Source organism: Morus notabilis, unplaced genomic scaffold, assembly GCF_000414095.1.
Source record: "Morus notabilis unplaced genomic scaffold, ASM41409v2 Scaffold101, whole genome shotgun sequence".
Taxonomy (NCBI): Eukaryota; Viridiplantae; Streptophyta; class Magnoliopsida; order Rosales; family Moraceae; genus Morus; species Morus notabilis.
In genome coordinates, this window is record NW_010364303.1 from 34,314 (window position 1) to 46,553 (window position 12,240).

Genomic DNA, 12,240 nt, shown 5'->3' on the forward strand with positions numbered 1-12,240 from the left:
AACTGTTTCAAGTCTTGAAATTAATTTTAGACTGAACAAATTCTAAATTTTAATTTTCTGTATTCTATCCCGAGAATGACGTTTCTGACAGTGTCAACTCCCGAGCTCATATTGTATCCATCTACTATAGGTATTTATCTTGTGACTTTAACCTAACTGTTTGGCAATTAAGGATTTTTTTCTTCTTTTAAAATGTCAGTGCGTTTTTTTTTATATGCCGCTAACATCGTGCTGTGCTTAGAGATTCTTGAAATTAAGATTCTCAAACTATACTTGTACTGAAAATTATTCTGCCTTAAAATACGGTGAGAATTTATCGATCGAATTTACTTGATCGAAACATGAACTTAACATGAAATTTGCTATAGAATTTAGGAATACATATATTAATTCCATAAATCCTCCGTTCACAATATAACATAATATTTTCTAAGAAAATCCTTGGCTTAAAAATACATGAATTGTATTATTTAAGGTCTGGAATTTTCTCAGTCATTACAATGAGTTTCATAAATTTTTCAACTTTTTTTTTTTTTGAGAAAAAAAAAATCTCAACTCTTAGCTAGTACTATAACAACGCGTCTGCCGAGTTTCAAACTTGCATATATATATATATATATGCATCGTTTGCTTCGTAAATTTGAGTTTTTAATTTGAGTTAAGATGTGATATTTTGTGAGAGTTTTTTATTATAGTAAAAAAAATTAGATATGATATTTTTTAAGAACTTTTTACTATAAAAACATAAAATTAAAAACTCAAATCGATAAAATGAATGAGATGATAATCAATTCTCCGTACTTTGAAATGGAATTAAATTTTCTCATTCCATCTACTTTGATAAGGAATTGTAGCAGGTCAAATACTGGAATAATCATAATTTCATGAAATGACTCATTTGCCCCGCTTGAGACATATCCATTCAGTTTCTCTCAAATCATTTTCTTCATAAACTTCCTTGTAGTTCTCCTCCTTTTCTTCTGAAATATCATCGAAGCTCTCTCTCCGGTCGATATCACTAAAAGCCAATTTGCGCTGTCATCATTAAAGATAGTCAGTATGGCCCGTCAACTTTGCGCACAAAACAAGGAAATGAAAATCTCAAGTCTGAACCAAGCCTAGATGGATAACAATAAAAATATGAGGCTAGAAGTTATCTGATCCATGCGTATATTTCAAAGAAATTAGTTAAAGAACTAGAATACATTAGGGACATTATTACTTAAAGACAAAATAAGGAAAACCCATGAGAAACGTAATTGTGATTTTGAAGTGCCTAGAAATTGGCCAAAATGGTTGATAAATTGTACTTGATTCAAAGATAAAACAGCTTTAAAAAAAAAAAAACCTTCTTTTTCACAAAAATAAAGTTTTAAGTTTTATTCAGTTTGCGGATTTAAAATTTTAATTCGAGTTAAAATGTAATTTTATGTGAACTTTTTTCATTATAGCAGAAAAGTTAGATATGATTTTTTATGAGAATTTTTAACTGTAACAAAACTGAAATTGAAAATTCAAATTAATGAAATGAACGGACCTTAAACTTTTAGTAGTAACATACTTTGCAAATGCAAAGATAATAGGCTAGTGCAATTTTAATGGACCGACGGTCAATTTACTCCACATGGATTTTCTAAATTCAAAGAAAAACAATTGAAGAAACATCTAGACAACTAAAAAAAAAAACAATTACTAAATCACAGAATCAATAAACATTTATACCAGAATATATTATATTGAGGCGTGATTTGCAACACAAAACATAATCTATAATTTACAATTTACACAAGAAAGCATTTTTGACGTTGAGTTGCTTGAGAGGCCAGTGAAAGTGCACGGTGGGAGAAAGAATTATTCGGATAGTTATTGCCGACTAATTTGATGGAGAATTAATTAGTAATTAGTAATTCATCTCCTAAATAGATTTACCATGCATGCTACCCTCAAATAGCTGGTCACGTGACATTTATGTGCCTAATTCCGTGAAAAAAATAAAAAAAAATCTGATCCAATTTTAAAGTGCTATGAGGAGAACAGAAGATACAAGTGTTACGGTGTTAAAAACTTAGGCATATTTTATAAAATTTGTTCTTATAATTACTTAAAAATTTAAAAGTTTCATTTTAAACTTTTGTGTGGATTATGATAAATTTTCATACATTTCGTGAATTTTAAGTCAATTTACAGTGATATCCACATTTCTGTAAGATTTAGACACTCATATCCATATTTATATAAATATTTTCATCCTTTCAATCACTTATTTATACTTTTAATTATATTTTAAGATTATTCATAAAATACGTAACTCATGTTTTTTTTATTGCTGCAAATATCTATATACTGCCGGATTAAATAGATAAATATGTCACTTTCCTAAGTCAACGCCCCATTATTACAAAAAAAATAACAATATTATCCTCTGAGCAATATATATATATATATATATTATGATTGGAAGAAAAAAGAAAAAAATTATAAAGGGGGGCCCACCGTAATAAGAAAATACTAACCAGATCACTTTGCCAGCCTACCACGATTCAACATGATCAAGGACCGGAGGGGGCACGTGCTCACACGTGCTTGAAAAGGAAAGTGCTGCTCGCTATGGCTGATATATTGTGGCCAACTTGGAGGGAGTATCCTTGCTTTGGCAGGACAACCCTGGTATTCTAATCAGCTCTAATTGGTCTCATTGGTCTTTTAGATAGAAGTCTCATTGGTCCTTTGTTTTTTTTTTTTTTGAGTTTGAGAAGTCTCATTGGTTTTTTTTTTATTTTTATTTTTTATTTTTATTTTTTATCAGTTCGTTGAATTGTTTATCTGGATTAATATTTGGATTCTTGATGTGACGTTTTTCCATTTTTATAATTATTGTTGAATTCAAATGTTATTAGAACTCATATCTTGGATGCGATTTATAATTAGTTAGTTAAAAGTTCGTTATAATAGATGACATTCTTGATAGGTTTAGATAGTGGTCAATGTTAAAGGATTCATTTTAAAAACAGAATATAGTAACTATGTTTAGCTCTCCTATAGTTAGGAACTAAAAAGAGTATAATGCATTTTCATTCGTCTCTTTTATGTAATTAATGTAATACGTACGTTTGCTTGACTCTTTTTTTGATTAATCAAGAAAACTTTTTAGGCGTGATACAAGGGACGATGAAGATCAATATATTATAATTAATACTCGTTAGAGCTAAATTCCAAAGCGACATCAATATATATAATATTTCCACGTTTGTGCAATGTTATTTAATATTTTAATGTGCATTAAGTGCGCATAATCTCTATGGAAACAACCTGTCCAATTATTTTCTTATTAAAAAAAAGGTTTCTAATTCTTTGTTCACAATATCTATCAAGGTATGTCTTTTTTGGATCACACCTCTTTCATTATTCAACCGTTGATTTCCAAATGATCGTTCACAAATACTCATTGGAAAAGTATGTTAATTTCCTTTTGCTCGTAGAAAAAAAAATTACTTGGAGTATTTCTGTTAATGTCTGTTTAGAAGTCCTGAAACCTACTAATGAAAACGGAATGTTTTGATCAAGGAATGAGACGATCATGGTTCCAACGCTGCATAATTCATAGGGATGGCAATATGATGAATTTGAAGTGTGGTGTTCTTCCCACTAACCCGTCCTGTAAATAAAAATAATGACCATATTCATCTTATGAGCCCGCATAAGTTGACGTTGGGGCGGATTTTTTCTTCACGAATTTAGGATATTCGCGGTATCCTATTTATCTGATTAGTTATTTTTATTGTGAAATAAATAAATAAATAAACAATACAAATATAAAAAACATTAAGTTAGAAATAAAAAAAAGTAGTTTTAAAATTCCATATATATTATGTAATATATTATACTTAAAATTATATATAATATATTTAATTTAAAATATTATATAATTAAACGTATCAGAAATGGGGAATTGGGTTGGAGACCTCTAAATTTATTTCATCATGCGACCCGCAACATATTAAAATTTTAACCCATTTATAATTTGAATTCGTTTAAAGCGGATTTTTTTCATCTTGTATTATACAGGTGTCACGAATAAATGATTTAAACGGGTAAAATCGCCATCCCGAATTACATTCATTAAAATGGTATAACTTTTAATTACGTTAGTTATTAAGATTAAGATTTTCCCTTCTCAATAAGTAAGGCGGTATAGGGCATTAATGACTTTGAGATCAGCCCTCGTGAATAAATGAGCTCATAAGGCGGTTGCTGCGGCAGCTCCACCACTCTATTAATAATGTAGGCAATAATGTAGGAAATCGCAACTAGTATATAATATATATATATATATATATTTATATAAATGTGTGTGCACTTAAAAACTGGACACCGATTCTTTAACTCAAATGTTTGGATATATACACACACACAATAAAATGTTCCCAGCTGATGACACTTGGTTTCCAAACATACATAAGATCACAATAAGTGGCTAGCTACAAATAGCTAGCGGACAAGTGACTAAAAGCTTAATTTTTTTTCCTTCTCTTTTATAAAGGGAGGATAACCAACATTATGATAATACAGGTTTAAACAAATTAAAAACTCATTAAACGTCTTACATTTTTATATTTATCTCTTTTACGGTCGTTTAAAGGAACATATCGGATACCAATTTTGAGCTCTGATATTAGAAGACAAGTTTGGCCGCCGAAGTTTGGGTTTTTAGAAGTGTCGTAATTTAGCGCTTCGACGCGCAACAAAGCCAGTTTAAGAATTGTGAGTGGTAACTCGAATTCCTCATTCCACATTGGAGTCCACTCGTCCTCAACTGCCTTTATTTTCCTCATTTTCAAATCACGTGACACTCCGGCTATTCTAACCTGGAATTAAATAACTAACAAACTATTAGTTTACATTGATATTTTTCTTTTTAATATATAATAAAAAGGTACATTTTTTTTTTTTGGCAGTCATGCTCTGGGTTGAAGTTTTTGAGAGGATGGTGTGTACGTTTATAATTTATATCAACATGAGATTTATTTTGTCTACAAATATACTCTATTGAATCATGGGCACTATTTCTGAACCCTTTAAGTTTTATAAATAATTATTATAATAATTTACTATTATTTAGAGACATGTATTACCGTTAGTTCATTATGGCAAAATATTTTATCTTTTGTGCTGCAAACGTGGAAGAAAAATGAATTCAATGATCAATAGTTTTATATATACTAGTCTTGGGGTCGCACGTATTGCCGTATGAGTCAACTGAATAGAGACTCATTTTAGTTTTGAACATACGGTTATAGAAGAGATTAAAAATAATTACATAGATGTATAATTTTCTACAGTACACATTTAAAAAATTAGATTTAAAAACTGTATATCAAAAAGTAATGTTATATTTTCATTAATAAAATCAAACATACTAAAAAAATATTTTAATGTGGGAAAATAAAAAAATAATTAAGGTGCATATGTGGATAAGAAATGTATATATATATATATATAGGGATATATTCGGGCATAATTATTTCGGCAGTGGTTTTTTTAAATAAATTATTTTGAAAAAAAATTAAATAAAAAATTAATTAGGATGTATAAATGTGGAGGACAAAAATATTTAATTAAGGGTATATTTGGTAAAAACAATTTATGAAGTAAATAAGAACAAGAAATTAGTCAAACATATGTAACTTAAAAATATATACAGGATTGTAAAAAAAAAAAAAAAAACTACTTTAATAAGGTCATATTTGTAAAATGTATTTTAACTGAGAAATTAGGGAACGAAAAAAAATAATTTAACGAAGTAAATTTAAAAATATATACAAAAAGCGGTTGAAAAATGAGAAGAAACTTATAAATGACAAACGTGTAAATAAAAAAAATCAAAGATCAAAATAGGAAAAAGCAAAAAAAAAAAAAAAAAATTGTATATAAAAAAAAAAGAAAAAAGAAAAAAAAAAAAAAAAAAAAATTGTATATATTATATATATATATATAAAGGAAAAGAAGATGAACGGTGGGGTACGTGTCAGCCCCAGAACCTGAAGCACATTGCGGCTTTTAATATGGACTAACTAATAGTTGCCTTGTGTAGTTTGATGTCCAACAATGTGTAGTTTGATGTCTAACTATTGGGTGTAGGCTGTATTAAAGATGCTGATCAGTTTTATTGGGCTTGGGTTTTACATTAGATGGCTCATCATGGGCTTAGTGCTAGCTTGCTATGGTATCATCACATTCCATTTAATATTGGGTAATCTATCATGAGGATTTTTACCTTTACCTTTTATTCTTAATTCATGACTTTTTTAGTTAAGTAATTATACAAATAAAAAGATATTTATCAAGAATGAAACATAAATGTGTAGACTTATACACTCTTAAAGGTAAATCTTCTATTTTTTCTTTAATTTACAAGTTGCACCTTTATGGTCATATTTAGTAGCTTGTATTTATGTTGTGTTGCCATAATATAATACATTGTTTGATGTATGACGTATTGAACAATGGGTATAAATTTAACATTTTTAAAATTTTGAGGTTAAAATGTAATTTTTCAAAAATTTTGGAGTCAAAGTATAATTTTTAAAAGTTGTGGGGTTAAAATATAATTTTTCAAAAATTTTAAGGTCAAAGTGTAATTTTATAAAAAATTTAGGGTCAAAATGTAATTTTTAAATAATACAAATTTGCATGGTACCCCTCAATTTTTAAACAATTATAGGCTTCGGCATGACTCTATGTCAACTCGATCCTGATCCTTAGTCATGTCCAACCTTGACATGAATTATGAATCTGCTATAAAATAATACAATATAATACGCAAAAAATGAGTCATATTCAATAATACGGTATAGATCTTATTAATTTACTATCCATATTAACTTATACAATACGATGGTCACACAAGAAATTGTATTATTACATAATATAGTACTCTAATACGGTCAAACAAACATGTCCCAATTGAATGACAGAGATATGGTGGCTAGAAGAGAAAGGAAATGACCATCGGGGAAAGGGAGAGGGCGACAGTGTGACGACCCTCCTCAGCGGCCGTCACTGTAGCTAAAAATTAACTTGTATTTACTGAAATTTCTTAAAATTTACGGAACATTTTTTATTTTATTTTATTTTCTTAAAAGTCTTATAGTGGACATATGTTACGAATTGCTTTCTTGATCAAAATATTCAAACCTTAACATATCTATTTTTTAAAGCATATAGATATATCTAAATGTATATACTTACTCCGTAAGTCTTGCTTACTAATAGCCATAATCCACAAAACCATTTAACATATAGTTTTAGAATCATAATTAGCAAAACTATTTATAATGTAAAATTGATTGTGGAAATATTTACGAGCGGTATCCATTCCCCGATATTCACATCGTTCATCCATTCACCGTCAGTCCATCAAGTATTATATGCAGGTTGCTTACCTACAATATAAATATTCTATGATGAGCTTTCGCTCAACAAGTAGGAACTATCTCTCGCAAAATAACTGTAAGTAAGTTCACAAGAATAAATATGCATGAGCTAATTATGCTTAATTATGATCATGTCGTATTAAATTATTATTATCTAAACTTATCTTACTTATGGGCCCGAGTGCTCATACCACTTGCGTGCAATCACCTGGATGTAAGGGTTTGCAAGGTCCCTAACGACACCGTGATTATAACTAAACTGAATGTCTCTTTCTCAGAGGACATTATTATATTTTTTTTTCTTCTCTCTTGCGGAGCCTGGGTTACCTCCTTCTCAGAGGCTGGTACGACACTCAACTGAGATTATTCTTATAAGTTCCTCTTGACTTATTAAGGTGTATGTAGCATGACATGACATCGCATACAATACTTAAAGCATAAACATGCATATATAACATGTGTAACTTTTTCGTTAAAATCTATTCATATTGTAGGCTAGATTCCTACTTACTTGATTTTACAGAGCTGGAATCCACTTTTCGCCAAACAGCCTATTCTCTTACTTGCTTACTTCTGAAAATGAACACCCACTGAGAGTGTGAGATTAACTGTCATTTGTTATTCTATTTTAGCATTTTATGAAGGAAATCTAACCATTTCCTTAAGGTATGTATTCATCTCTTTTATTGAAGGATACTTTACTATAAGGATCAATTTATTAAATCCTTAAAATCTTATTTTCTTTAATTGCCCTCATCATTCACTTGCCTAGATTGAAAATCAATTACCCAATCTAGTAACTTATTGTCCATAATCTACCTCATTGGACTTGTTATGATATTATGGCCTAATTTGGCCTAGAAACTTATTCATGGAGTTCTAACTCTTAAGCCATTGAAATTTAAAATCAAACGGGGTCTCTTAAATTAATGCGGGCGTTGGACCCACATCTATTATTCAAAATTCTAAGGACCTAATGTATTAGGCTCGTAGGTAACCGTGAGGATGATTTGCTCGATAAACCATTAAGTTCTTAAAAGAAACCATTTTTCTTGAAAACTTTCTTTACGAATATTTCTGTTAAAATGAGGTTTAACACCATAGTATTTTATTAAAATCACATCTCGGGTTCTTTAATAACCTTTTGTTAAAAACCACACTGTGTTAGTTTTATTTAGTTAAAAACTGTACAATTTTTGAAATCTGTGTTTTACTGCATCTTAGAGTCGGATTTCAAAAATTTGTTCTTCACGAAAATTCTTCGTCTCATCAAGATCTAAAATTGTTATTTTTGGGAAAAACTGAAATTCAGCCTCTAATGGCCTCGTTTGGCTGAAAACAGTGGCTGCTATTTTTTTTTTCCGAAACAGTGTTGGACAGCCTGAACCGTTTTTGCAAAGTGGCTTTAAACTTACTTTTAGAGTTAAAATTGGGTTTTATCACAGATACAGAAAAATGGTTAAAACATCGAGAACCATAAGTTCAAATTTGAAAATGCTGAAAAATCTCGCTTTAGGGTCCTCATTTTTACGTTCAAAGTAACTGAAAATTTTTTCCTCCAACCCAAAATAGGCAAACTTAAACCAAACCTAAACATATCACATAATACTAATCAAACTAACCTCAAAATACACAAAACCAACATAAAACACACACACACCCCTATTACAACTTATTTCCTCAAGAACCACAAATTACATCCTTGATTCACAACTTAATTTTTGGTAGGAAAATAGAGGAGAAAGGTCTAAAATTTATACCCTTGAAGAAAATCCTTAGTTAGGCTCCTCCTAGAATACTTGATCACCTTCTTCTTCCTCTAAGGTTTGTTAATGGCATGGAATTAAAAGAGTATAAGAAAATTTGAGAAGAATATTTATAAATCTCAAACTTTGCTAGAACATAAGAAAGAGAGGGTTAGAGTTTATACCCTTGGAGAAATGCTTGACTAGACTCCTCCTAGAACACTTTGATCTTCTTCTTCTTCTTCTAATGTTTGCTAGTGGTTTAAGGTTAGGAGAGTGAGAGAAAATTTTTGAGGAGCAATGGGTAGGGAATGGCCGGTTTTGGTGTGTGGAAAAGGAGAGGAAATGTACAAAATGTGCTAACTTAATGCTTGCACTAATGGTCTAACATTTATAGACTTTGCTTGATCTCTTATTAGTTCTTAGTTAAGCCTATCAAGCTAGCTTAATTAGCAAAGTTTTTAGGTTAATTTCCCCTTACTTGGCCGGTTGGATGCTTCAAGAGAGAAGTGAAGTAAGCATTCTTGTCAAATAGTTGATTTGATTCATTTTATCATGAAATCTTCTAGCACACTCAACTAACCAAAATTTTACTATAAACTCCCTAAGCATGGCAGGCCAAGTGAAGAAAGAGAGGGAAAAAAAATAATTATGAGTCCTCTTCATCTTCCCTCATCACACCTCATCCAATTCTACACATTAACCTACCCCTTGTACTTTTGTCCACTCTCTTAAGTTTCCTTTGAAACTGTTAAAAATTATACTGGCTGTAAATTTCTCCTATATATGTACTGGATGCTAGTTCGTATTGTACTTGAAGATTCTTAGAATTAAGATTCTCAAACTGTATATGTATTGAAAATTCTTCTACCTTAAAGTACGGCGAGAATTTAATCGATCGAATTTACTTGATCGTAAAACATGAATTAGCATGAAATCTACTACATAATTTAAGAATACAAATATTAATTCCATAAATCCTTCAGTCACAAAATATAACATAATATATATTTTTTTTCAGGAAAAATCCTTGACTTAAATATATAAATTGCATTATTTAAATTCCGGAATTTTCTTAATTATTACAAACAGCACCGGCAAAGACATCAATTTTGGTCGCGAACTGACGATTAAATTTAAAACTATAAATTGGCCGAGCGACAGTCCAAGGTTCGATTTAATTGACCGACGGCTTTGGCAACCGCCCTCCGACTGTATTCAGTCGGCATCATCAGTCACCGTCAATTGTCAGTTAAGTTGAACAACCCTAACTGGATGAACCCTTATTGTTGGGTTTGGCTTTTAATTAAGCCTAGGAATTTGTTATGGGGCCAAGGCCCATGCAATGTTTTTTACTTTTTTTAACCACTTCAACCCTAAGCATATATATATATATATATATAAAATATACATATATATATATATATGTTGGAGAATGTTTGATACATGTTTTCTCCGTTTTTGTTTTTTAGTGAGATTGAGATTTAATCAAAGAATTCATCTTTTTGATATTTGGTGTTCTTAATTTTGAGTTGAGAGGCTTTGGGTGTATTTAGAATTTGAGTGGTGAAAGATATTTGTTAGACTTTTATAATTTCCTTTAATTTATAGTGGAATTTCTTCATCATTCTGCTTGCTTACGTAAGCTGAAAATCGAACTACATTAAATTCTCGTGTTTTTCTGTTATTCATATCTTATTCAAAATATATTAAATTTGACGTTTGACATAACATTTTTAAGGTTATAAACTTCTCCGAAATTATTATCATAGCATTGATCTTCATGAATTTGTTAGGTTAGAACACAATTTCCTAGTGATAAAAAAATAAGCAAAATTTACTTTCTACCAAAAAAAAAAAAAGAAGAAGCAAAGTTTAATTATTCCTTTGAGCTGGGAAAATTATTTTTCTCTTATATTGGACATACCCTTACAAAAAAAATCCGGAGAAGAGAATCGATCAAACTGAGTGTGGCGGAAATCTGAATGCCACTCTTCACCCACATATACCTTTACCTGCATGCGAAGTAAAATGATGGTACGCATTTCATTTACAAAATGGTAATATATATAAATATATATATATATATATATTGTATTTATATAAATTAAATTATGCACAGTTATGAAATTGCAAGTTTTGGTTTAGATTTGAATGGCACCTGCAGAGTTTTCTTAGCTGGTAAGATTTCTTTAAGATCAAAAACCTCATTCTCTGGATGAACATTGAGTAAAAAGTCTGGTTTTTTGACATAACGACACCCGCCGTTTGATCTGAACATTCCTTGGATGATCCAAAGGTACTTCCGGTGTCCCTTTTTATTGAAAATAATATTTTAAGTGAGATAAATCAAGTCAATATGTGTGCCATAGACGGCCGGGAGCAATTTAAGTTCCCTACTCTATAAAAGGCCCTTTTCCTTGTTTGAAACAATTGAAAAAATTGTTTGCAAAATGAATGAAATGATATGATCACTAACTAGTTTCATAAACTATTGAGTTAGTGGCAACAATACATCCATGAACTTGATTTAAAAGTGTAGTGACCAAGAAAAATCCCATAATTTTAATAATATAATTCATGTATTCAAGTCAAGGATTTTCCTGGAAAATCATTATACTATGTACATTTTGTGATTGAAGGATTTATGGAATTAACATCTGCATTCCTAAATTCTGTAGCAGATTTCACGTTAAGTTCACAATTTTTCGATCAAGTAAATTCGATCGATAAATTCTCACCGTACTTTAAAACGGAAGAATTTCTAGTACAGATACAGCTTGAGAACATTAATTTTAAGAATTTCCAAGCACAATATAAACTAGCATCCAGTACCCGCATACAGGAGAAAATAGCTGTCAGTATAATTTTGGACAGTTTAATGAGTAAATTTAGAAAGTAGACAAAGGTACAAGGGTTAGGTTTCATTTTTCTCTTTCCTTCCTTCACTTGGCCGGCCAAACTTAAGGGATTATGGCCAAAAATTTGGCTAGTGAAGTGTGCTACATGGACTTCATGATGGGATTGAGTCAAATCAACTATTGGACATGAAATGCTACATC

At 30.2% G+C, this 12,240-nt stretch overlaps 1 protein-coding gene across 1 annotated transcript; it reads right to left on the reverse strand.

The window, feature by feature from the left end:
- Positions 1-3,575: 3,575 nt before the first annotated feature.
- Positions 3,576-11,459, reverse strand: LOC112093113 (phosphoinositide phospholipase C 2-like). The gene is made up of 5 exons (XM_024170946.1): positions 11,340-11,459; positions 11,106-11,193; positions 9,233-9,252; positions 4,655-4,865; positions 3,576-3,655 (listed from the first exon to the last, which is right to left on the reverse strand). Exons 1-5 carry the CDS (start codon positions 11,457-11,459, stop codon positions 3,576-3,578), a joined length of 519 nt encoding a protein of 172 aa, XP_024026714.1.
- Positions 11,460-12,240: the final 781 nt, after the last annotated feature.